General features: G+C 43.2%; 1 protein-coding gene across 3 annotated transcripts in view; it reads left to right on the top strand.

Moving 5' to 3' along the window:
* The first annotated feature begins 2,742 nt into the window (after positions 1-2,742).
* Positions 2,743-27,334, top strand: part of MPPED1 (metallophosphoesterase domain containing 1) — a 92,766-nt gene continuing 68,174 nt past the window's right edge. The window contains exons 1-5 of one of the 3 annotated variants that reach the window (XM_083503566.1): positions 3,034-3,278; positions 4,918-5,080; positions 17,902-17,959; positions 19,208-19,483; positions 25,376-25,557. In XM_083503566.1, the coding sequence (XP_083359692.1) occupies positions 19,332-19,483; positions 25,376-25,557 (334 nt within the window). In that variant the 5' untranslated portion in view covers positions 3,034-3,278; positions 4,918-5,080; positions 17,902-17,959; positions 19,208-19,331. Of the gene's footprint in view, positions 2,871-3,033; positions 3,279-4,917; positions 5,081-17,901; positions 17,960-19,207; positions 19,484-25,375; positions 25,558-27,334 lie in introns of those variants that run through there. The other 2 variants (XM_083503564.1, XM_083503565.1) reach the window with 2 other exon arrangements.

The following is a 27,334-nucleotide window of genomic DNA, read 5'->3' as shown; positions in this document are numbered from 1 at the left end:
ATAACTTGGTTCTGTCCCCGCTAAAATAAAGCCTGGCTACGCCCTTGTTTGGGAAGTGGCCCTTCTTTGTGCGCCTCCACTACGCGAGGTCCGGAGGGTGGCAACCCAAGAGTAGGGCCTTTTCAGTGGTGGCTCCCCGTTTGTGGACTGCTCTCCTCAGGGAGGTTGGCCTGATGCCTTCATTATACACCTTTAGGCACCAGGCAGAAATGTTCCTCTTTAACCAGGCCTTTGGCTAATTGACATCCCATGCTCTTTTAAAATGTGTTTGAGGGGGACTTATTTGGTTGTTTTTGTTTTATGTACTTTGTGGTTTTATATTCTGATTTTATCCTGTGAACCACTCTGAGACCTGTAGGTATTGGGCAGTATACAAATTTAATTACCGGTAATAATAAGTGTTGTACCCGTGACGTTAGCCACAGTCCGCACCTATTCTTTACCTGTTCTGTCATTTTTGACAAAATGCTGTGTTCTGATGTGTTCCCCATGCCAAACCTGCTTCAATCTTAATTGAGAAAAAGAATGACCCAGCCTTGCTTTAAGTTGGTGATATCTACAAAGCATTTGTGTCAGGTCTGAAAGTTGACTACCGAGAGATGAAAGTAAGCCAGAAGAGTTAGAAGAAGAGAAGAGTTACTAAGGGTAAATTCTCCCTCTGCAGTAGCCACTGAGGAGTTTGGGACACAGACGGCTGATTCTCTTGTGCAGAGGTTTTCAACCTTTCTGGGTCCATGGGTCCCTTGACCAACTACATTCTTTCTGCGGCACCCATGTGAGACTCAGGAGCCCAGTTAGGTCACCCTTGCCTGCAGAGCCGGCAGCCTCTCACCCTTTTTCAAACACCCTCCCTTGTGAAGTGTTCCCTCTCTGAGCTGCCCCTCTCCTGCCCCAAAGAGAGGTGCCTCCTCACACTGCCCCACAGGGGCCTGGGACTTGTCGTCTGTCCATTCCCAACAATGAGGGCTGGTAGACTGGCAGGCTGGGCTCCCTCACCCACTTGCATGCTTACTCCAAGGACGCCTCAGCTCCTGGAAACCAGCACCCCCTGGCCAGCCCCAGAGACACCATTCACATGGGGAGCTTATAGCCAGGGCTGCTGCAACACACAGCTGTGCAAGCCTTGGGGAGGCAGAGATGCAAGAGGGCATCAGAGGGAGGGAGGGAAGGAAAGAGGGGCAGAGGCCAGCATTGCCTGGGGCACAGCTGAGCATCATTCAAGGCACACTGGTTGAAGACCACTCCTCTAGTGTACTGTTACCAGCATGGCTTTATGATGACTCACAAGAGCATGCTACAAGTCACAGTAGCCCTGTGAGGTAGATTAAACTGAGCCATAAGTGACTTCTGGCTTTGGGTGCAGAGAGTTCTGCGCATTAGTTTCCTCCGCCTTCTTCCCCCCACCCACTTCATATCATGTTTGATTGTAAGCCATGACTTTACAATGTTAGCCACATTGAGCACATTAGCAGAAGGGCAAAAAGAGAACGTAGCAGATAAATACATAATGTATGAATCATAGAACGGTAGGGAAGGGAACCTAAGGGTCATCTAGTCCAACCCCCTGCAATGCAAAAATCTCAACTCGGAAAAAAACCTTCAAAGGAGGAGAGTCCACCACCTTTCGTGGGAGTCTTTTCCGCTGCTGAACAGCTCTTACTATCAGAAAGTTTTTCCTGATGTTTAGCTGGAATCTCCTTTTCTGATGGCACTGGTTCGAGTCCTACCCTCCAGAGAAGAAGAAAACAAACTTGCTCCATCTTGACAGCCCTTGAGAGATTTGAAGATGTTTCTCCTATCTCCTCTCAGTTTCCTCTTTTCCAGGCTAAACATACCCAGCTCCTTCAACCATTCCTCATAAGGCTTTCCAGACCCTTGATCATCTTGGTCGCCTTCCTCTGCACCTGTTCCAGCTTGCCAACATCCTTCTTAAATTGTGGTGCCCAGAACTGGACACAGTATTCCAGGTGTGGTCTGACTAAGGCAGAATAAAGGTAAAGGTAAAGGGACCCCTGACCATTAGGTCCAGTCGTGATCGACTCTGGGGTTGCGGCGCTCATTTTGTTTTATTGGCCGAGGGAGCTGGCGTACAGCTTCCGGGTCATGTGGCTAGCAGGACTAAGCCACTTCTGGAGAACCAGAGCAGCGCACGGAAACACCGTTTACCTTCCCACTGGAGCGGTCCCTAAGGCAGAATAGAGTGGTACTATTACTTTCCTTGATCTGGACACTATAATTCCCTTGATGCACCTAGAATTGCATTAGCTTTCTTTCTGCTGCTGCATCACACTGCTCCCTCATGTTCAGCTTGCGACCCTTTTCACACGTGCTCCTGCTGCCCAGCCAGGTGTCCCCAGGTGTCTTTCTTTGGTGCACCTGCTTCTTCCCCACAGCCCTAGACTTATAGGGCAGGGAGGGCCCCCGAGGGTCAGACCCGTAACTGCTGAGCCCCTCGGACCCCAAGGTCCTTTCCACACGTGCGGCCGGCCGAACCCCTCACACCACACCGCGCCCCCCCCCCCGCCTGTGGCGCCGCGGCTGAGGAGACGGCGACCCAGAGGGGGTCGGTGGGCGAGGGCGGCCCCCCTGCGCCCCTCGGAGTGGTCGTCGTCCCCCCTCCGCTCTTTCTCCTCAGGCCGGGGAGCGAGCGAGGGCAGGAGGCGCCCGGAGGCGCGTCTCTGAGGGGGCTGAGCCGGGCTCTCTCGAGTCGGGGGTGGTGAGGCGCCCGGGCCCCCCAGGAAGAGGTGATGGCGAAGGGGGAGGGGAGACCGGGAGCCCCGTTGCCAGAGATGGCTGCGCGCTTCAAAAGGAGGAGGAGGAGGAGGAGGAGGAAGAGGCGCGAGAGGCAGAGCCGGGCTCCGTGAGGAGAAGTGAGTCTTGGCGGGAGAGCGAGAGAGGCGGTGAAGCGGCGAAGGGAGGCAGGCGACGCCTTGGCGGGACAGAGAGAGAGGCGGCGCTGAGGGAGCCCCCCCTGCCATTGGCGCGGGGGCGAGGCGGGCACCCCCTGCCCAAGGAGGAGGAGGAGGAGGAGGGCCGGCCTGCCTTTGCCTGCCTGCCGGGGAGGCGGTTCTCCCGCCCGCCCCGCCGAAGCCGCGATGGGGGCCGCTTCCCTCACGCGGGCGAGGCAGGCGAGAGAGGCAGCGAGCGAGAGCGCGGCGGCGGCGGCTGCTCCTGGGAAGCCCCTGGGCGCCTCTTCCCCTTCGCCTTCCTCCCTGCCGAGGGCTTTCGCGGGCTTTGTTGCTTTCCCAGGTTCCTCCTCCGCCTCGTCTCGGAAGAAGGTAAGGGACCCGCCGCGCTCTGCCTGTCACGCGTCTCCCTCCCCGGCTCGTGTGCGCGCGTGTTCGCGTGTCTGCGGCTCCTGCCTTCCGCTTCTAGATCCTTCTTCCCGGCTGCTTCGGGGCTCCGAACAAAGCGGGGCGGCGGGGGTCTCCCCCTCCCCATCCGCCGCCGCCGCCAAGCAGGGAAGTTGGTCCGGAGTTTGCCGAGGTCCCGCGGAGGCTCCTCCGGGCGAAGGAGGCGTTGCAGGGCTGGGCGGCTGCAGGACGCCGACCTCGGCCAGGCGGGCTCCCCCGTCCCTCCGCCGCTCTTCCTCCGCCGCTCGGCTCTTTCCCGGAGCATCTCCTCCACCCCCAATTTCTTAAGAGCCTCCTGCATCTTGTCCGCGGGTGACTCTGCAAAGCGGTCCCTAAATCCTCGGAAGCCCATGCTCCCTCCATGCTCCGGCACTTTTTCGTTCCTGCGCACATGCTTGGCTTTTTCTTCCCCCTTTGATAATAGTAATAAAATTAGAAATGTTTAAATAATTCCTTGGAAACCGGCTCCAACCCGGATCATCCTGCAGCCCCGGCAAGGCTTATTAGGGATGCTCACTGAAATCCTCAAGTGTTTCTTCCGGGTAAAATGTGCATAAGGTTGGCTCTGTCTCCTCCTGACACCAACGCGAGAAGTTAAATGTCATTCAAGGGGGTTCGCAGGTCAAGTCCTGTTTGCTCAGAAGTAAATGCCATTGGCGCTCTCTGCCACAGGACTAACTTCAGCTGCGTTGGGGTCTTGGAGTTTGGGTTAGAGCACCGCTCAATGGATTTCTACTGGACAACTTGTGTCCTCTGCCCTACATTTTACTTTGTCAGTGGTAGTAATAAAACAAAAACCGAAGTCATGTCAGTGGCTAGTAACCTAAAGCACTGTTTTTCTGTTTGGGGTCAGTAAGTGAATTCATTGCCTTCACCCTGCAGAAGCACTGGTGTCTGCTTGAAGCATAATTGTTATGTCCCAGTATGTTAGTTAATGCTGGATGTAGCAAAAGTCACTAGCCCATGGTGTAACAGACTATTGTTCCCACACATCTGTCAATGAAATTGAGGGTATTAAATTCTGAAAGTTCCTTCTAGTAATGCACAGTGATATGTATGTATGTATGTATGTACTGGTATGTTCAAGGTTGCAGGCCATTGATAATTCCTTTGGGAAAAATACTGGAGAAACTATATTGGAGTTTAAGAATCTGAAAGAGAACAGTAGGATGTAATGGACCTGGAAAAACAAAAACAATAACAACAACAGTAATAACAATAGTTTAATGTTTTTGGACATGTAAAATTGGACACTTAAATTCAAACTGTGTTTAAAATGCTTTCGCCTTAATAAATGTATTTTCTTGAAATCTTATTAAGTGTGATCCCATATGCTGTTAAGTATGGCAAAAAGCTGGTATATGCTAGGCTGTAATTTAGCCATGGAGTCGTAATGATATGTTTAAACTGTCATCTCAAGGTTTATTTCATTATCTCACATGATAGGCAATTTTTATTAAATTGCAACCTTAAAATTTCTACCTGCAGGGAATGTATATTGTATGCATATATAAGTTAGCGCAGTGCATATTTATGAACACACACTCCTTTTCTCCCTCTTAAGGTTTAGGAAGTGATATGACTGCTAGGATTTTTGACATCTTGTAAGCAATGTTCTATCTAGAGTGTGCCTGAGGAATCTATCTCACAATTGATACCAATACCTTTAGCTGCTTTTCTGAATTAGGAATTCAGTTTTACAATAATAATGTGATCCAATCTTAAAGGTAAAATCTGTAGCTTGTTCATTTATAGTAGTGTTAATGTTTATTTCTATAGTTTACGTCTGTTTGTTATGTTGGAGGTGTTATTGATCCCAGTGTAAAGATGGCCAATAGTTGTTACAGTCCTCCTATCATCTATAAATATCGGGGTTGTGTATCTTGGAAACTGGTAGTAACAATTCCTAGTAACAATTCCCAGGGCCCTTAACAGATTACAGTTCCCATGATAATTGGGGGGGGGGAGGGGCATGCTTTAAATGTATTGTGTGTACACGGCTTAAGTTTCTGGGCCACTTATGAGAAGCAGCATATTATGGTTTTGTTGAACAACCTTTATGTTGCAGTATAACAAATAATACTCACAGAAGTTATGGAAATAATTGTTCACTTCAGACAGTCCAGGAAGTTCACAGACCTCATTTGCATTGTTTTACCTAAACAATTTCAGTCCGACCATCTTTAGTAGATGAGGCAAAAACTTCCAGGGGATGTTGCTATTCACAAGGGAGAGTTAATTACTTTTTATAATAGAATACATCAATACCAGTGTCATCCTTGTTTAGATTGTGATGTGCCTGGAAAGGGTCCTACTGATCGCGTGTTTTGTAAGATCTTAGGTCTGGTGGCTTACCTGAAGCATAACAATTAACCATTACCACCATCATCTGCAGTTTAATTACTTAATTTGATGATAATACCACATGTGAAATTTGTTGCCAAATCTTGTTCTAACAGTCTTGCAATGGAACGCCATTTTCAGTATAAGATCACCTTCCCTTGAAAACCTTGCCTACTATGCTGGCATCATAGTAAATATGTCACCATTTTCAGTTTGGATTAGGAAGGAGTTGGTTGATTGAGGATGTGGAATACAGTACTTCCTTTCTGCATCATAAACATGTTAATGAAAATTTGAGTGTAAAACCATCTACCCCTAGTAATGAGGTCCTTCTACTCTCTCTTTGTCCTTACATTAGGTGTATAGGAGAGAAGAAGGAAAAAAAGGTGGCACTATGCTTGGCAGCTTTAAGCTGTTTCCCCCCTCCCTACACCTGCCCACAGAAGATAGATAACGAGTAAATTGCTTAAACGATGGGTTAAGAGATTTAGGTTATACATTAGAAATAGTGATGAATAGCCTGCCTAAAGATGAAGTAGAACCCTTCTAGAAGTGATATGGAGAGCCATGTCAGATCCATTGGTGCCTTACTTTAGGAAACAGAAAGACAGTACTGTGTGTTGTGGAGGTGTGTTAAGGGGTGTGTTAATAGTGTGGTAAGGGTTATAAGGGGTCAGTGACCGAAGACAGCAAAGGGGGACAGATTTGGATCCAGAATTGGTGTGTAGGGGTGGGATTGGAGTGCTCTGGGATTTATTTGTGTGGGGACTATGGGGCTGAAAAAGTGTGAGACATGAGTGTCACAAGGCATTTGGAAGTTGCAAACTAGTTTTTTTATGTTTGGATGTTCCTTTCCACTGAAAGTAGAAGGCACTTTTTCTTCTTTTTTGCTAGGAGTGCTATTAACTTTTGTTTTTGTTTAATTTATTTATTAAATTTGTATATTGCTCTTCATCTGTTGATCTCAGGGCAGTTCACAAAATACATACAACAAAATACATAATAAAAAGAAAAACAGAAAACAAATTCACTATGAATTTATTTATAGATGAATATTTTTGCCTGAATTTTCTAAACATAAATCCTTAAACGAATTGGTCACAAAAATCACTGACTTAGTTTCTAGTGATAGTACCAAGCCAGACAGCAGATGAAATTACTGCATTTTTACTATTTTAAATTCCACTATTTCACATTTAACTAATACCAACAGTGTAAAAGTTCATTGTTCAAAAATTATAAAGCTCCTGTCCAAAGGCCTTACAAACCTTTTTTTCTGTCGGGGGGGGGGGCTACTCTAACTCTAATGTGTAGAATTGCAACCTAAATGATTTGCACTTTGACTCATTGGTATTGTTTGATTATTAAGGAGAGGATGAAGATTTTTTAAAATTATAGGTTATAACATATACCTATGTTTCTTTCTGATTGATTGAAAACTAAGAGACCTGTAGCACTTGAAATGCTCTAATAATAATAATAATAATAATAATAATAATAATAATAATAATGGCTTAAGCTTTTTTTGACTACAGCCCACCTTGTCAGGTGCCAAAGGATTATTTGTTGCTTTTGCAACAAAGATTTGTGAATAGATTTCTGGATACCTGCATCATTTCTTGTTTTACACAAGGCATACATGCAACAGCATCATTCATTTTTTGTTTAAACTTCCCTTTATAAATGCTTTTAAATAAAATGCCTAATGTAACATAAGAATCATTTTTCTCCATTAGTTTTAGAAACTAATTAAAGAGTGAATGTTTTCTTTTTTTAAAAAAAAAAATCCTGTTAAATTCCTTAGATAATTAACCGGCAGCAAGCAAATGAATTGTTCTTAAAATCAGGCTACATTTTGAGTTGTAACAAATTTAAAAAGTCTAGCACGGTAAAGGAAAACCATTTTTACTATATCACAATTTGATCATTGTAGAAAGTAAATCATGGAAAAACATTTAATATCTGGATTTGGAGTCATTAAATAAATAGATGGTCAGGTGTCATTTTGATGCAGAACACTGACAAATATAATTAGTCTTTGACTGTGAGTCCTAATTTTCCTGTAAATGAACAGTTCCTTTGTTTTCCTCTTACATTTTGCATGGAATTAGTCTGATTTATAAGAACTTGCCAAGAAAATGTTATCCTTCTTGTCTACAATTCTTTATTTATGGACTTAATTAGATTTGGAGCCCGTCTCATTTTACAGATATAAAATGAAGATAGATTGTTCCTATCCTATATATATGTTAGACAAGGACTTGGATAAGAGTGGGCGACAATTTATGTACAGTCACAGGTGTTTATACATGCTGCACTCAAATGGAATTTCCTGGGGAGAAAGCAAAACAGAAGTAGGGGAAGGGAATGCTTCATAAGGAAAAATAAGGAGAGATGTTAGCATATGAAGGATCAGAAATGAGAAGTGAGAAGACAGGGAGGTGAGGCTACTCTTCATTAAATTACTCCTAGAGACAAGTGATGGTGCCACAGAAATGTTAACAGAGAAAATTAAGGCATGGGATGATAAGGAAACATGCAAGGGAAGAGAGCTTTGAGGAAAGAGACCAGGATGTCTGTCCATGTGTCTTCTTTAATAGCGGACAGTCCTCTATTTGAAGGACAAGTTGACCACAAACTTGACATGAGCCAACAGTGTGACGCGGCAGCTAAAAAAGCCAATGCAATTCTGGGCTGCATCAATAGGAGTATAGCATCTAGATCAAGGGAAGTAATAGTGCCACTGTATTCTGCTCTGGTCAGACCTCACCTGGAGTACTGTGTCCAGTTCTGGGCACCACAGTTCAAGAAGGACACTGACAAACTGGAACGTGTCCAGAGGAGGGCAACCAAAATGGTCAAAGGCCTGGAAATGATGCCTTATGAGGAACGGCTAAGGGAGTTGGACATGTTTAGCCTGGAGAAGAGAAGGTTAAGGGGTGATATGATAGCCATGTTCAAATATATAAAAGGATGTCACATAGAGGAGGGAGAAAGGTTGTTTTCTGCTGCTCCAGAGAAGCGGACACGGAGCAATGGATCCAAACTACAAGAAAGAAGATTCCACCTAAACATTAGGAAGAACTTCCTGACAGTAAGAGCTGTTTGACAGTGGAATTTGCTGCCAAGGAGTGTGGTGGAGTCTCCTCCTTTGGAGGTCTTTAAGCAGAGGCTTGACAACCATATGTCAGGAGTGCTCTGATGGTGTTTCCTGCTTGGCAGGGGGTTGGACTCGATGGCCCTTGTGGTCTCTTCCAACTCTATGATTCTATGATTCTATGACTTTGCCCAACTCCAATAGAGAAGGGGGCTTACCAACACCAACTGGGTGGCTCTTCAACAATACCTGGGCAGTAGACTGAGAAGACTCACAAGGAACCTGATCACTGTCCTCTCTTCTATGGTGAGATGTGTTTCTAGTCGTTGAGTCTGAACTTGCATCTATACATTTAAATCAGCATCTGCAGAGTTTATGGTAACGTGACCTTGTTTGTCCTCTTTTTTGGTTATGCATTTCTTAACCAATTCCTGATCCACAAGAGGACCTATCCTTGTATTCAGTGACTGCTAAACCTGCTCAGGAGTCTTTGGTGGGATATTTTGTCCAAAGCTTTTCAAAAGTCCAAGTACACTATGTCAGCTGGATCACCTCTATCTGTACACTTGTTGACACTTTCAAAGAACTTTATCAGGTTTATGAGACAAACCTTCCATTTGCAGAAGCTATGCTGGCTCTGCTTCAGTAAGGTTTGTTCCCCAGTGTGCTTGGTTATTTTATCTTTAACAATACTTTCCACCAGTTTTCTGGGGGCATTCAGCTAACCAGCCTGTAATTTGCAGGATCTCTGCTGGATCTATGTTTTAAAAAACATGTTGCCTTGGCTACTTTCTAGTCCTTGGGTATGGATGCTGCTCTGAGAGACAAGTTACATATTTTTGTTAGAAGATCAGCATTTTCACATGAGAACTCTCAGTTGGATTCCATCTGGACCCAGTGATTTCTCCGTTTTTATTTTGTTTATTTGTCCTAGAACCTCATCTCTCATCACCACTATCTCCCTTAGTTTTACAAACTTACCTCCTACAAAGGTTAGTTCAGGCACATCTTCTGTCATGAAGACAGATGCAAGGTATTCATTCAGCTTCTCCTCAACCCCCATCATTCTTTAGCACTCCTTTGACTCCTTTATCATTCAAGGGTCCAACTGTCTCCTTGCTACTTCCTGCTATTAATATATTCAAAGGACTTCCTGTTGTTGGACTTAACATTTTTAGCCATGTGTTTTTCAAATTCTATTTTAGCATTCCTTACTGTCTGCTTGCACCTCCCCACCCCACGTTTGTGTTCTTGTTTCCTTTTTGGGGACAAGCCTTCAGTTTTTTTGAAGAAAGCCTCTAAAAGCTGCTTTGACTGTCCTTCCTTGGAGGTTTTTAAGCAGAGCTTGGATGGCCATCTGTCATGGACGCTTTAGCTGTGATCCCTGCATTGCAGGGGGTTGGACTAGATGACCCTTGGGGTCCCTTCCAACTCTATGACTCTGCTCATTAACCACACTGGTGTTCTCTTGACCCTCATGGTACCTTTCTTGATCTGCAGTATACACCCCAGTTGAGTTTCTAATACTCTGTTTTTAAACAACTCGCAAATATTTTGAAGTGCTTTGACCCTCTTGACTTTGCCTTTCAACTTCCTTTTTACCAACTTTCTCTTCATTTGGGGGAAGTTTCCTCTTTTGAAATCAAATGCAGTGTGTTGGATATTCTTAGCAATTGTATATTTAATTTAATAGCACCATGGTCACTGCTCCCAAATGGCTCAACAACACATACATCTCACATCAGGTGCTGGGTGCCTCTCCAAATTAGGTCCAAGGTTGCCACCCCTCTGGCTGGTTCCACCACCAGCTGTTCTAGGCTACAGTCATTTAAGGTCTCTAGAAATTTTACTTCCTTGTCATGACTGGAGCACATATGCAGCCAGTCTGTGTGAGGGTAGTTTCAGCCACTCATTACTACAATGTGTCCTCTTTTGATGCTTGATTTCATTATTCATCTCAAGATCTCCCTGGACCCCTGGGGCCCAGTATCACCACCCACAATGATTCTATAGAAGTATTTTGGGATTTCTAGCTAGCAGGATTCAATGCTGTCTGTGATGTTCAGAGCGACACAACCTTAGGTACACCCTTCTTTTTGCTTCCTGTAGACTTTATATCCAGAGATAACAACGCCCCACTGGTTCTTTCCATTCCAGCAGGTTTCTATTATGCGTACTATATCAATGCCATCCTCCAAGACAAAACACTCCCGCTTGGAGTCGTCTAGCATTAGCATATAAACACTTATATAAATCTCTCTTTGGTACTTGTGTTTGTCTTGTGGTCCTTTGGCCTCTCTGAATTTCTGTCCTGTCCCCTGCACTCTCAATGCCTAGTTCTCTGCAAGCCCATTTAATTTTTCCTCAGTTTCCTCAGTTTTACTTTGTGGTTGAACTGGTCACTGCTGCAATATCATTTTACCTGATCTGCAACTGATCTGCAACAGGCTCCACTGACCCAGGCAATCACAGACTTGTTCCTTCTTGCAAGTATGGATGCGGGACACTCAGGAGATTTCCTGCCTAATAGCCTCTTGCCTTTTAGTGACTAGTCCTACAAATCTGGAAGTGCACTTAGTTGTAATTGACCATTATATAAATAAACTGCTCAAAAACCAAAGTGGTTTAAAAATGTTTCATGTTTACTTCTAGTTAGAAATAGGCTTCGGTTTTTTGGTTTTGAATACTAATCCATAATTGTGCTGTCTTCAAGAAAGTTATGGGAGTGGAGAGAGAAAGTGAGAAATCACTATAGATTGCAGTTTAAAGTGTCCCAAAGGATTTGGTTCTCCTTTCAAGATGCTTGTTTAACTCCCATTGACAGTAATGGCAGATATATAATGCAGTCAAATTTTAATGAGTTGGCTTGTAAGTGCATATTTCCATGCTAGGCACAGTTTCAACTTAAAATTACACTTTTGAAAAAGGTTCATTCATTTACATTTTCAACTAAGACCGTTATTTCAGGGTTCTCAGTTCTGCCAGTATTTACGCACATCATTGACTTCAGACTGCAGATGCCTAAATGTCAGTTCATACTAGTATTGATGTCAGTTCCATAAATTGGTGGAAAGTTACTGATTAGGTCAGTGGTTTTCAACCAGTGTGCCTTGGCACTCTGGGGTGCCTTGAATAATGGTCAGGGGTGACATAGGCAACACTGGTCTCTGTCCCTCTTTCCTTCCCTCCCTCCCTCTGATGCCCTCTTGCATCTCTGCCTCCCCAAGGCTTGCACAGCTGTGTGTTGCAGCAGCCCTGGCTACAAGCTCCCCATGTGAATGGTGTCTCTGGGGCTGGCCAGGGGGTGCTGGTTTCCAGGAGCTGAGGCGTCCTTGGAGTAAGCAAGCAAGTGGGTGAGGGAGCCCAGCCTGCCAGTCTGCCAGCCCTCGTTGTTGGGAATGGACAGACGACAAGTCCCAGGCCCCTGTGGGGCAGTGTGAGGAGGCACCTCTCTTTGGGGCAGGAGAGGGGCAGCTCAGAGAGGGAACACTTCACAAGGGAGGGTGTTTGAAAAAGGGTGAGAGGCTGCCAGCTCTGCAGGCAAGGGTGACCTGACTGGGCTCCTGAGCCCCACATGGGTGCCGCAGAAAGAATGTAGTTGGTCAAGGGACCCATGGACCCAAAAAGGTTGAAAACCTCTGGATTAGGTAATAGAAATCCCAAGCATATGCTTTTAAACTCTGTTACCTCCTTCACTCCTGAAGGCGGAGGTGGTCCTAGATGCTGGGTTCCTGGGGGTGTCACTGCCGTTGAGAAACAAGAAGTGATGCGCCTATGTTTGAGTGAGGAACTAATTGGAACTCTGCAAGCAGCAGTTCTAGCAAAGTGCTTCATTGTGTAGGTATTCTCTGTTGTCAAGCAAGAGAATGAGGATTACAACTGAGGTGAAGGGGGTAGTGCTTCCTCCATGTGCAGGAATTTGCATGCATAAAAGTGCCTCCAGACTTTTGGAGGGGCTCAAGTGCTTACCAATAATTTAGGTTTGTGCAAATTTAGGTTTGCACAATCAAAGTGGGTTAAGTGCTAGGGCACCTGAGTGGAGCAAATCAACATATATATATAAATGCAGACTTCCTGCAGTTAGGGAAGTCACAGAGAAATGCACAGGAAAGTGTAGGATGAATGAAGAGTTAATGGGAAGTGGCTCACCATGTAAGCTTCATGTAAGCAAATCTATATGAGGTTCAGTATACAGGCCATATAGAGGAGCACTGAGACGCACACACAGATGAACTGTGAACAGGCTTCAGAAGGTAGAAACCTGCCTATCTTACTCAGAAGCAGATGAGCTATCAGGTGCTCCTCCATCTCTCTCACACACACTTTTTAAATTGTCTGGAGAGTTCCAATATGTACAGGGACTGCAGCACAAGGGAATTGAGAATTTAACCCTTCCACGTCCAGAAAGGTCAGGCCCCCCCCCCCCCCCGTTTTGGCCTGCTAGCAGAGGCGGACTTTGGTAATATGGCCCTCTGTGTGACGCCAAAATTTGACATCCCGCTGCCTTCCCAAAGTTGGGCAAGTGCTAACTAGGCTTTGGGAAGGAGTCGGGGGAGGGAGGGGGGACTCTAGGTTCCTGTCACACCTCCTTCCCAAAGCCCAGCGCTTACTAGACTTTGGAAAGGAAGCCAGGAGGTGCCCCCTTGCCCCCTGCACTCTGTATTGGTGAACCATTCGTGCTGCCGGAAATCTGCCTCTACTGCTAGGAAAACCATATATGTGTCTTATTTCCAAATATCCTCAGGGAGGGATGGTGGTAAATCTGCTCCCTCTGTAGTACTGGTTAGATTAGGCCTCCAGCATTTCTGTATGAAGAAAATGTCAAAAGACAAAGGTGCATTCAGACATCTCTGGTGCGTATGTAGCTTAGCCCTTGTATGATTAATAATTTTATGAAATACTCATCTGATTATACCATCTTTTCCCACTGGATATCAGTTCATTCCTATCTCCCCCTAACATTCAATTTATCCTTGCATCATCAGCATGTTATAGATTTGCAAATATCATATGAAAATGCACTTGTCTTCTCCACACTTTAACTGCTTAAATTCCATGTTCTCTCTTGTTATTTTTATGTATTTCCAACCTTCATTATAAATATTATGCTGCATGTGAGCAGTTTTTTGTTTCAATATTAGATTGCAGTTATAAGAGATAATCACTATGGGGGTGTATCTCTGGGGTTTGTGAAATACACTGTGTAGGTATATCAAAAGTTGAACAGGGAACAGTAGATAGTGGAAAGAGAGACATTATGAAAGCAGAAGCAAAGAGTTAGAAAAATGGAAATCAGGAAGAAAGAGTTCAGAGAAATATTGCCATATCTGTAAATAAAAAGAGCAACTAAAATGTGATTGAAAAATGGCAAAATGCAAAAGATGGAATTACTTTTTGTAGACATGTCAACAATGATGGAATATGTTAGAGTGAAGAGTAAATATTCTTCAGCAAAAAAAGCAAAAATCCAAAGTCCTATAAACACCTATTCATCTCATAGAATGAGATTTCTTTATTAAGGTGCATAAAATAATAATGTATTGCCTCTGAAAGGTCACACCAGGCTAAAAACTACAGCTGATTTTACATGCCACAGATAGTTGTATTAGTCCTTTTAGTGCAGAAAGCAAGATGTGGAAGCTCTCAGAGCATCCCCCCACAATGCCACTGGTTGCTTGAGGTTTTCCTTGCCTCTTGAGGCACCCAGTGCTCCATTTATCCCTCCACACGTCAGAGTTCCATGTACAGGGGATTTGCTCATTCTTTTTATTATTAAATGTATCTCAAACAAAACTTTACAGTATTCATGATTTGTGGAAAGGAGCGCAGAGTCTTGAAACAAGACAGACTGTGTGGGTGGTATCCAGTGATCCTGTTAGTGCAAGTACTTCTTCCGCCACAACACTCTCCTCTCCCCTTGTCCCTCTGTGCCCTCCAAAAGTTCTCTAGAGGGTTGGGGGGAAACTCAGAACATATCTGGAGTGTGCATGGAGTGAGGAGAGGAAGGGTCAGTTGAGGAAGGGTCAGTTTTATCGCACAAGCAGAAGTCTCTGTGTGAATGGAATGACTTCTTTAACTACAACCCTGTGAGCCTACTATTGTGCTTTGGCAAAAATGACAGAGAGGAAGGTTTAGACCATGGGTAGGCAAACTAAGGCCCGGGGGCAGGATGCGGCCCAATCACCTAAATCTGGCCTGCGGATGGTCCGGGAATTCACATGTTTTTACATGAGTAGAATGTGTCCTTTTATTTAAAATGCATCTCTGGGTTATTTGTGGGGCATAGGAATGTGTTCATTTTTTCCCCTTCAAAATATAGTCCGGCCCACCACATGGTCTGAGGGGCAGTGGACCAGCCCTCTGCTGAAAAAGTTTGCTGACCCCTGGTTTAGACCAACAGGTTTGCAGATCCCTCCACTTGCAAGCTGTCTACAAATGTGGGCTCTTACAACTATGTTCTCCTTGAGCAGAGGGCAGAAACTGCAATTGTCTTTTGATACAACAGAATAACATATGGCAAATCTTCTCCAATCCAGCAAGACGTTTAACTTGCATCTAGTTTTAGACACTTGACTAAGTTGCTTATAAATTAGGTAAATAGCTACAAACCTTCTCATTTTGCATATCTTAAAAACATTAACAAAACAAATTGTGATTCTCTATTTTTGGATCAGAAAGTATCACAACCTGGGGCTGTTAAGCCCATTTCATGGGAATTTCCCTCAAAAGTGCTAAGTGCTAATTGTGCTATGCTTAATACCAAAACCTCCATCTTCATAGTTTTCAATTGCTACAAAAAAGCTAGGTAGGACCTTCATGAAAACCCTTAAGCCGTCATGGCCTCTCACTTTGTTATAAGGTAAAGGTAAAGGTACCCCTGCCCGTACGGGCCAGTCTTGCCAGATTCTAGGGTTGTGCGCTCATCTCACTCTAGAGGCCGGGAGCCAGCGCTGTCCGCAGACACTTCCGGGTCACGTGGCCAGCATGACGACGCTGCTCCGGCGAACCGGCACCAGAGCAGCACACGGAACGCCGTTTACCTTCCCGCTATAAATAATAATAATAATAATTTATTATTTATACCCCGCCCATCTGGCTGGGCCTCCCCAGCCACTCTGGGCGGCTTCCATAAAAACCAAAAATACAGTAAAATATTACACGTTAAAAACTTCCCTGAACAGGGCTGCCTTAGCGGTCCCTATTTATCTACTTGCACTTGCACTTTGAACTGCTAGGTTGGCAGGCGCTGGGACCGAGCAACGGGAGCGCACCCCGCTGCGGGGATTCGAACCGCCGACCATGCAATCGGCAAGTCCTAGGCGCTGAGGTTTTACCCACAGCACCACCCGCGTCCCGTTTGTCATGCGGAGTCCCAAATTCCCAGTTGCAAGCCTTCCCTCTCCCTCCTTGTAAAAAAAACCCCACCCAAATCTTTCCCCACCTTTTCATTCATTGCTCCTTCCATCTCCTGGCCAGGGAAAGAGAGAAGCAGCAACCTACTTCAGCTTCTCATTTGCACAGATTTACCAGCTGCTCAGCAACACTGCGCACAATGGGGAGGGTCTGCTCTGCGTCCAAACCTCTTAGGTCCCGGCCCAATTTGTTTGCACTGCTGCCTCACCTTTCCTTGCCAGTTTCATTTGGGAACCTCAAGTGTCACTGAGGTTGTTTTGTGGGCATTTCCTCTTTGGGTCCTTCTTTGAAAAAGATGCAAGAGATCTGATCCTGCAGCATGTCCCTCTCTGTGGCTTAAAATGAAGCAGACTAGATTCCTGGAGTGTAGGGGCATTTGGGGAGGTGGGGAGGGGTCTTCCGGAGGAAAAATGCCTCCCTCCAAAGCCCTTTCCTGCCTGGCTTCTCACTTGGATGGGAAAAAGACATTGATTTCTCCCATGAGCTAAATTGGAGTCGCCTTCTGAATATTGGGGCATGTGCAGAGTGCCCATTCAATACACCAGCATTCGAGCCAAGAGGCGGGGGCTTAGAGGAAACATGCTACAAACATTTAGATTGTGCTGATCCACTCTCTGACTCAACTCTCACAAGTATGCTGACTCACTCTTTAAGGAACCAGCATATACACTCTGGTACTAACCCATAAAACCTTTTTTAAATGTCAAAATCAGCATTTTGAATTTTTCTCAGAAGTGGAATGGTTGCCTATGCTTCTGTTGATAAATTGCATGATTTCATTTCATTTCACTTTCAATTTGTATACCACCTTTATACATTAGTGTGCTCAGGGGTTAGAAATGACAAAATATATAACAATAATCACATTGGTTCTATTTTCTACTATAATAAAGTAACAATCATATTGTCATTCTATAACAACTCAAAATGTCTTTAAAATATGTGATCGGCTAAATAAATGCAAGATATGCAATGTTGTAAATCCTTTTTGAGTTTTCTTCTGAAGACTATGGTTCTATTTCTGTGTTCAGTGGCGTAGCGTGGGTTGTCAGCACCTGGGGCAAGGCAAGTAATTTGTGCCCCCTAACCCGTGGATTTGCACCCCCTAACCCGTGGATTTGCGCCCCCTAACCCGTGGATTTGCCCTAACCCCAGATGTTGCGCCCGGTGCGGCCGGGCCCCCCTGCACCCCCCACGCTACGCCACTGTCTGTGTTACAGGGTTTCCCTTCTTTATGCAGAAAATAAAATGTTATTGGGCTGATACAACTTATTTTATAAAGAGTAAAATATTGCACTTTTGATGAAGCATGCATTTTGCTTTTACAGCATATATATTTTATGAGCAAACATGGATAATAATTTAAGTAATAATCATCTCCAAACTGTTTTATGAATGGTGGTTTGTTGTCTCACAAATTGAATGTGGCCTTCTGGACTTATAATAATGTTTTCAATATAGCTAGCAAATTGCCCATTCCCAGTTTATTACAACTGAGTCCAAATAAACAATGAATGTTTTTTCACACAGTTTTTGGTGTTTTTATTCTTTCAAATAGAAGATGTGATTTTCCTTAAAATCAGGTTGTCAACTCCCCCCCCCCGCCCCCTGGTAGGCCAGTGCTATTTTGGAGGGGCATAACCATCACTGTGATCATTCCAGTGATATTAATTCTGTTAAATTTTTGTTTTTCAGGAGGTGCAGAACTGACAATGTGAATGTGCGATGATGAAAACATTTGTGGTTTGAAACTGTAAGTTTCCACTGTTGGTGCTTGCAGAGAAAAGTATGAGATTTTGAGACTGGAATGATGAAATTATTTAAAAAGATATGTTAGTTTGGGAGGTGATAAAATTCTGATACAGTGAACAAACAAACTGATGCCAATGATATGGTTAGAATCCAAAGGGGAAGCTGCTCATGCCTTATTTTTCCAGAGTTTTCTGCAATCCCCCCTCAAGCCGTTAAACTTTTTTTAAAAAACGTACCAAATTTACATATAGTTTGATTTTACGAAGGGAAACTTGGCAAAAGGGGAAGTGCACAAACAGCATTATTTCCATTGACATGTTCATTTACATTTACAGAATTGTGTGAATGCTCCACCTCAACCTGCAGATCTCAGGCTATGTAATAACATACTTTTAAATACACTGGAAGTGAATAATCAATGCAAAACAATAGGCTGCAGGTTTTGAAAATGGATTATTTTGGTGGAGTCTTGAGTAAATATATAGAAAAGCAGACAAAAATGCACAAACCTTAGATAGTCATTATTGTGCTATTTGTTTGTCGTATTTTTAAAGATGTGGGAGCCACAATTTAGGTTTGGTAGATCCAGTCTTCATAAAAAATAATTTCATGAAAATTCGTTAAAAATATTTATGTGAGAAAAAATAATCATTAAAGGAATGTACATTTGTGACATCCATTTCCTGGATTCAACAAAGCATGTTCGGTTATAACTGTTACAACATTCCTCTGGGTAATTCATGGTTTTATGAGTGCCATTGAACCATAGGAGAAAACAGACCTTATACTGATTTCTTTGGAACACACACTTGGTTGTAATCTCTTCACGCACAGGCATGCGGTAGATTGCAGCAATAATATAAACCTTCACTAATACGCTTAGACTAGGGGGGAATTAAAATTAAATAATTGTGTTTGCAAAACATTAAAACTGACATGCAATTTCTAAGCATTACTGCATTGTTCAGTAGATTCAAAGTCCTTACCATTGGAACATGTTGTGCCATGTGTCCTTTGATAAGTTTGTTTTCCTCCTTACTCACTCACTAAAACACACACACACACACACACACACACACACATCAAATCATCAAGTTGCTGAGTTGGAGAGATTTGTAATGAGATGTTCATGTTGTTAGCATTTATCTTCCTCTCCTAAATCTCCTTCTGACATTAAATAAAGTGTATTTCAGGCAGATTAACTGTCAAACACTTATGCCAACTACATTTCCCCCCAATCTGCTTCTAGGTTTTCAGAAGGGAAAGTTGTGCATGATGAGGTACGGAACGAACATGGATATTTTTAGCCAGTATAGGAAGATAGTGGAGATGACCCCCTGAAAAAGCATCACCATCCTCGAAACAGAGCAAGCATGGCTTTTGCCCAGTCGCACATTATGACAGCTAGAAGGCATCAGCACAGTAGACTAATAATTGAAGTTGACGAGTACAGCTCCAACCCGACACAGGCATTCACGTTCTACAACATTAACCAGGGACGTTTCCAGCCCCCACATGTGCAAATGTAAGTATTCTAGTTCTGTTATTGCTATACACAGACTTCTGAATGGTTATTGCTATGTCAATGTGGTATTTGATGGGCCAGTCAAAAGCGGGAATCGAGGGAATAGTGTTTTGGGGGAACATGTATTTTTATTAACAGATGCAAGGGGGAACACTGTGTTGTTTTACCTTGATATTTAATAAAATGGCAATAGGCAATTGCAGGAGCTTAGTACTATATTATACCCTTAATCAGTAACCACCCCACACCCTTATATGAACAGTTATTTTAATATGAAGCCTTTTAAAGAACAAAACAAGTCTCATTGTTTGGCTAGAGATTCAAGAGATCTGCACTGACAAAAGAATGGCAGCAACTAATGAAATAGTGTGAGCACCCATATGACAAAGCCTACTTTGATTCTGACAGTATGTGAAAGGCACAGGGTGCTTAAAGTGTAATTAGATTAATGTGTTTGTTTTGACTTTTTGTGTACCGTGAAAACATCTGTAAAGTTAATTGCTCTGAAGGGTGATTTACTTTTAATGTAACATGGAAGATCATAACTGCAAAATGAACAGTGCTAATAAACTTGAGAGCCAGAAGGAAAGGAAAAGAAAACATTTAGCATAACAGTCAAATGAAGTATTGACATTATTGTAATATATTTTGGTAAAGTATAAAAACTAGTACAGTATCCTTTTTCTCTTTAGGTTAGTGAACTGTAACTTGACCAGGATAGGAGTAGTAATAGACTTAATGACTTCAAAACTATAGGTCATGTTTTTCAAAAACCAAACATGCACTGTGCACATTTGACATGCAAACAGAATTATGTTGGCCCATTACCTGGGTCTTCTGCCCCTGCCCCCTCCCCTTTTGAAGATGGGGACAACATTTGCCCACCTCCAGTCTGCAGGGACCTCACCTGTTCTCCAATAATTCTCAAACATCATAGACAAAGGTTCTGAGATTACATCCACAAGCTCCTTTAGTACCCTTGGATGCAGCTCATCAGTCCCTGGAGATTCGAATTCATTTAAAGTAGCTAGGTGTTTCCTTACTACCTCTTTTCCTATCTTGGACTGCAGCTCCCTCCTTATGTCACTTATTCTGTTATCACTTTTGGGTGAAGACAGAGGCAAAGTAGGTGTTGAGTAGTTCCGTCTTCTCCCTGTTTAGGTTTTGTTGGGTTAGTTTTGGTTAATTGTTTAGTTGGGGTTGGGGTTTATTTTAATTTGGGTAAAACTGTAAATTGTTTATTATTATTATTATTATTATTATTATTATTATTATTATTATTATTTATTACTGTTGATTTATTGGTTTATCTATTTAATGTTTCATTTTTTATTACGTTTTCATATATGCTGTAAGCTGCCCTGAGTGGCTGGGGAAACCCAGCCAGATGGACGGGAAATAAATAAATAAATGATAGCTTTTCTCTGTCTTCTCCACGTAGAGGACCTACCACTTACCTATTTTTCCTCATGTTTTGGACATAGCCAAATAAACCTTTTTAAAATTTATTTTTAACCTCTCTTGCAAGCCTGAGCTCATTCTAAGCTTTAGCCTGCCTGTCCTCCCCCCTGCAACTGTTGGCTACTTGTGTATACTCCTCCTTTGTTATTTCCCCTTTATTTCATTTCTTATATGTGCCCTTCTTAACTCTCAGCTCATTGGTAAGCTTCTTATGCAGCCACACTGGTTCCTTTTTGGAATTGTTGCATTTGGGTCTTCATTATTTCTGGTTTTAGAGACTCCCATCCATCTTGGACTCCCTTCTCTTTGAGTATTCCTGACCATGGGATTTCATTCAGTAGCTCCTTAAGCTTTTTGAAATTGGCCTTCTTAAAGTCCAGAATGTATGTCTTTTGCCTCTGTATCATAAAACCCTGGAAGACATGATCATTTTCTCCCAAGTTTCCAAATCCTTCCACTTTGTTGATCAGTTCTTCACTGTTGGTGAGGACCAGGTTCGAGATAGATGAACCCCTTGCTGCTGCTTCTACCTTCTGGGAGATGAAATTGTTGGCGAGGCCATGGAGGAATTTGTTGGACCTTACATTCTTGGCAGAGTTTGAGTTCCAACAGATATTGGGGCAATTGAAGTATCCCATGACTACTGTATCTTTTTTTTTATAAATTTTTTTTTATTGGTTTTACAAAATTTTTGAGACAATACAAACATAAAGAAAAGACATACAAACACGTATAAGTTCAAAGTTCATAACCTTTTTTTCATAAACCATGTTTCTCCGACTTCCCCATACCTCCCCTTTCTGCATCCCAATGTCCAAAAGTTTTTAGCAACTCTAAATATATCCATCAGTCCTCTGTCCTCTTAATCTTTCCTTCAGCTTAATCTTATGTCGCTGTAACCCTTTCTTGCTCAAAACCTCGACATTCTAACATTCAACAAGTTTATAATAGTCCTTAAGGTAAACTTTAAATTTCTTCCATTCTTCTTCCGCCGTCTCCTTTCCCTGGTCGCGAATTCTGCCAGTCATCTCAGCTAATGTCATATAGTCCATCACTTTCATCTGCCATTCTTCCAAGGTGGGTAGATCTTGTGTCTTCCAATACTTTGCGATGAGGATTCTTGCTGCTGTAGTAGCGTACATAAAGAAAGTTCTGTCCTTCTTTGACACCAATTGGCCGACAATGCCCAAGAGAAAGGCCTCTGGTTTCTTAGGAAAAGTGCATTTAAGTACCTTTTCCCATGACTACTGTATCTCTCCTTTTTGAATGTTTGGTAAAGCATCATCCATATCTTCAGTCTGGCTTGGCAGTCTGTAGCAGACTCCCACAGTAAGGTCGCTGTTGTTTCTCTCTCCTGCCATTTTTACCCATATACCCTCAATCTGCTTTGCATACTCCAGGTCATGGATTTCTTCACAAGTATACACCAGCGTTCAAATCAACTGCCTCTCAGCCTAACCCACCTCACAGGGTTGTTGTGGGGATTAAATGGGGAGGGGGAAGCAATGTTTTATTCTCACCATATCGTAGAGCTGGTGATTTCCCATTCAGAACAGTCAGGGAAGGAATAATCATACTTTTAAGTCAACTGATTTACAGCCATACAGTCAGCACTCCTCCCTCTTCGCTCAGGAGGCTTTGCGGGGCTATCCCTGAAGCCAGGAGAGCAAGCGGGATCGGTGCGCACCGATCCCTCTTGCCCTCCTGATTTCAGCAAAAGCAAGCCTCCTGGTTTTCCCCCCACCTCCCGCAAGAACTGTGCGCTCTTTAAAGGGAGCGCGGCTCTTGGGGGCTTTTCTGGGAGGTGGGGGAAGGGACAGAGCCGCACGCCAGGGATAGTCACGCGAAGCCTCCGCAGGGCAGCGGGACGAAGGCTCCCTGCTGCCCTGCAGAGGCTTCGCGGGCTACCCCAAAGCTGCTCAAGAGCCTGCCCGCTGCTCCCAGGGCTGGAGAGGGAAGCCCGGGTTTTCCCCGCCAGCCCTAAAGAGCAGCTCAGGAGCGTGCCGCACTCCGGCAATTTAGCTCCAGGGACCACACATTCGCTCCATAAGACGCACAGACATTTCCCCTTAGTTTTTAAGTGGAAAAAAGTGCGTCTTATGGAGCGAAAAATATGGTAATTATAGTGGGAAAGTAGGACAAAGGGAGATTACTTCCAGCTACAGTTTCACCTTTGAAATTGCCTCAAAGATCTTCAGAGAATATTTGGCCCATCTACCTTACCTGTTCTGTAAGGGTTTTTTGAGTTGGTAATTTATTATTCATTTATTGTGTACAATAATAAAAAAGGTGCTCGTAATTTATAAATACTAAGTTTAATCTGAAATGTCTTAATAGTAGCCTTAACTGGGCCTGGAGCACTGCAGGCAAATTACTGTGCACAGTGTCTCCTTTTGCTGATTAAAAATACCCTAGAGAGTGGAGTCAAAAGACTGGTGATTTCTTGGAAAATTTGGACTGAGAAAACCTGACGCTACCAGTACCTACTTCTGCCACACTTTGTATATCTGTATTGATATTTTTTTGCCACCCTATCTGGGTTCAAGCCTGGTTTTTCTTTATGTTCTGGCTGGCTTTTCCATGATCACATATTTTGTTGTTCCCTTTAAAATGCTGACTTCTGGAACTACTTTTTGGACTACGCTATGCATCATGAAAATATTTAGGAAATAGACTGCCCTAGACTGATTCATGAAAAGTTATATCTAACTTATATGAAGTAGTTACCATCCAGTTGCACTGTGAAACTTGGGGGCTTAATACTCTATGCAAAGGTACACAATGCTAGATATTTTAGCATTAAGTGTTTATAATGTATTGCAACATGTGCATATGAAACTTAACAAAAAATGGCTGGTGAAGCACTGCTATGGGGCAGTTGAGAGAAAGCACTGCTATGGGGCAATTGAGAGAAAGAGGAAAGCATGCCTTTCCAGTAGCCATTGGGAGCTGGCAGTGGATAGTGCTGGTGGCTCTGTCAGAATTGTGCAGGTATGTGGCTGCTGACAGCTTGCTGTCATCTGGCACAGGTGCAGGTTGCTGACTTCAGCCAGGGCCAACAATAAGCTTCCAGGCTGTTGACTGAGCCCTACTCCCCACTGCTGTCTCCTGACAATTATCAGTAAGGATGTGACCTGCCCCTAGATTGTATTGCAGTGGCAGTGCAAGCAAGATTTCCAACAGCAAACTGCCTCATCAGCTGCTGGTAGACACAACTCCATTTATACCCTATTTTTATGTTTGTGTTTCAAATGATCTCTGTTAGAACTGGGCAATATCTGCTTTCTAACATTGTAATATATCGCCAGCCACGGAGATGCACATCTTTTGCCTCTTCCTGGTGAGGCCGGGCAGGCAGCGCCACCCTGGGTGGAGCACATCAGCTGGTGCGCTGCATGCCATGGCACCACGGAGCTGCCGGTCTCCCCGGAACCGCGCCAACGATAGTCTCACTGTGCAAGCAGCGGCTACCAGGAGCCACCGTTCTACTCAGTGCAAGGAGGAACCAAGGGAGGGGACAGCCTGCCAGTGGTTGTATGGCCAGGGGGGAAAATGAAGTCACTGGCTAGCAGGCAGGCAAGCCCCATTCCCGAGGCTGGTGGCTGGGCTGCGGAGGGAGGCTGTGGCCAAGCACCAGGGGGTCATCAAGTGGCCTGACTGAAGTGCGCAGTGCTGGCTGGGAATGGCACTGGGGATTCATGAAACGTTGCCTGATAGGAAATTCTAAAATCGCTCTCACAATTTTATCTTTAAACCGGCTTCAGGCAAAGTTTCTCTATATCGCCCAGACCTAACCTCTGTACCTGTGGTTAAACAGCTATTTTTCTTGAGCTTTTTCAGACTGGTTTTCCTTGAAAGCTTACAGACATTTCAGTTATGTATAATCTATGTTAATGTAAATATTACAGAATTGGTTATTTAGGCTGTAATCCTAACCATGTCTACTCAGAAGTAAGACCACTTAAATTAAATCAGGTTTACTGATAGGTGAGTGGGATTAGGATTGCAGCACAACATCTGTAGATCTGCAATCCAGATCATGTAAACTGTTCTCTCTCCAAATTAATATCACTACAGATAAGCCTGTTATTGGTTTAACTATTGTGAAAAGTTGAAAAAAAATGTATTTGAAAAATATATTTAAAGGTTTTCTCTAAATGGTATGTTAACTGATCTTCAACAAGAAGAGGTATTTATTCATTTGCAGTAAGGAAAAAATAGCTATAAAGTAATAAACATTTATGATTTATTTTTACAACAATTTTGTCCAACAATTATGAAAACTCTGAAAAATGTACTGCTTCTCTGCTTGACTATTATGAATTGCTGTGTCATACATGGTGAGAGTGTATTGGATTTGCAAACTAGATGTGTGAAAAACACAGTCATGTGATTACATTTTGTAATAATTCCTCAATATTTTTTACATAGGGTGGATCCTGTTCCACATGATGCTCCTAAGCCTCCAGGATACACACGTTTTGTCTGTGTATCTGATACTCACTCCAGAACAGATCCTATCCAAATGCCATATGGTGATGTTTTAATACATGCTGGTGATTTTACTGAACTGGGACTGCCTAGTGAAGTTAAAAAATTCAATGAGTGGTTAGGTGAGTATAGCGTTACAAATAATTTCTAAAGCTAGTTTCATTTAACCAGTGAATAAAACCATACCTTTGCTTCTGAGAATTATGAATATTAATTTTGTCTTGGTGTTGAAGTAAGTGATCAGCACAATGACAAAATCAGATTACTGTGTGCTTCAGCTGTGAGAAGCAGCAGTTTGAAGTCACGAATTTTTGCTTCCTGAATTTTTAAACTTTGCTGCAACTCAACAGTTGAACCTTTGATGATTTGCATAGCAACTCTTGCAAACATGGCAAACATTTATTTACCCCAGAGGCTGATAATTTTTCTGTTTGTGGCTCAGCTGCACTGCAGTCCTGAAATCCAAACAAAGCAAAGCACGGGCATGTAGTTGCTGCCTTGGCTAGAACTGCAGATGCCTTTTGTAGGAACTGTTGGCACTGTTCACTGAAATTCTCTTCCATTGGGCAAGCAAGCAAGCAAGCAGTAATCTACATGCACTTTAGTTTTAGTTTTGCTTCACTAAGTGGCCACCCCACTATTCCCGTGAATCATGGATTTCCACTTTGACTGATATTTTCCTGAATTATCTCTCAAAAGAATAGGAAAAATGGCTGAAAACTGAGATTCATGCATAGCATTGAATATATTTAGACCCCGTTAAAATGAATGGTCCTAAAGTAAGCACGTAGGATGAAAAAAATTCTTTTTGGTATGAATGAACACAATAGACTTCATATGTCATGAACTGATTGAAGCAGTGGTATGACTTAAGACTTACCGGTATTTTAAGCAAAGCAAGAAAATGATGAGTGGTGTATATTTTTAGCTCTGTTGAGCCTCTTGTCATTAGAAGGCTAGCCTAACTGGTATAATGATATGTGAATTTGTATATATGCGAATATATATCAGTGACCAGCTTTAATGATGGAAAGCTTTGCAGCAGATGGTATTAGAGAGGTGCAGCAGGTCGAACAATACAGAAAGCATTTTGAGTCTTAAATCCTTTCTGCATCCACATTAGATTATGGTGGAATATTCAGATGGGTAGTTTGAATGTGATCAGAGATTATGCCCTGCTCCTTTAAACTGCTTTAGTGAGGCAACAACTTAGCCCTTGTTTCAGTGTTGAACAGTGTTAATGTGTAGAATTTAAAGTCAGTTTTCTGTTTCATATCATGTTGTGTCCCTGTGCATTAGGCATATTAAACATTGAGGGCATTTTCACACGTGGGCCTTAATACAGTTCTTCCTTTAACAGCAAATTTGGTTGGTGAGTGCCAACAGGGAATGGATCTAAAATAGGGCCAATGGGAAACATATTGGCATGTCTGGAAAAGAGCGTAGGGAAAAATAGAGTAAGATATCATTGCCTGAAGAAGGAACTTCCAGGTACACAATGAATACCAAAGAATACCATTTACATTTGCTGTTCCCTGTTGTTGAGAAGTCACAGCTACACTAAAATTGTGATTTCCCCCCCCCATTGTTTTCTGTGGGCACCTTTGACTTTTGTCTAGGGGTGAATAAAGATATAAAAGAATCAGAAGTTTGGCAACTTATGTGTCATTCAGTTTAGTGTGTGGTTGAGAGAAGTTGAGATACAAAATGTGAGGGTGTCAGTTGAGGAAGGGAAGAAACGGAGGTTTGGAGTAGTGTTCAAAATTAGCCAGGCACATTTTGCACCTAGCTTTTGACCACTTGCGACCAAGTGAAGATGCCTGGGTGCCAGGATGATGCCTGACCTCTCCACCATCTGGAGGTGCATGCCTTGGGATCATTGGATCTGGACTGTTTTCA

Source organism: Podarcis liolepis, assembly GCF_965112155.1.
Source record: "Podarcis liolepis genome assembly, chromosome: 5".
NCBI lineage: Eukaryota > Metazoa > Chordata > Lepidosauria > Squamata > Lacertidae > Podarcis > Podarcis liolepis.
Note: the sequence above shows the minus strand (reverse complement) of the source record. Positions and strands in the feature narration are given on the sequence as shown.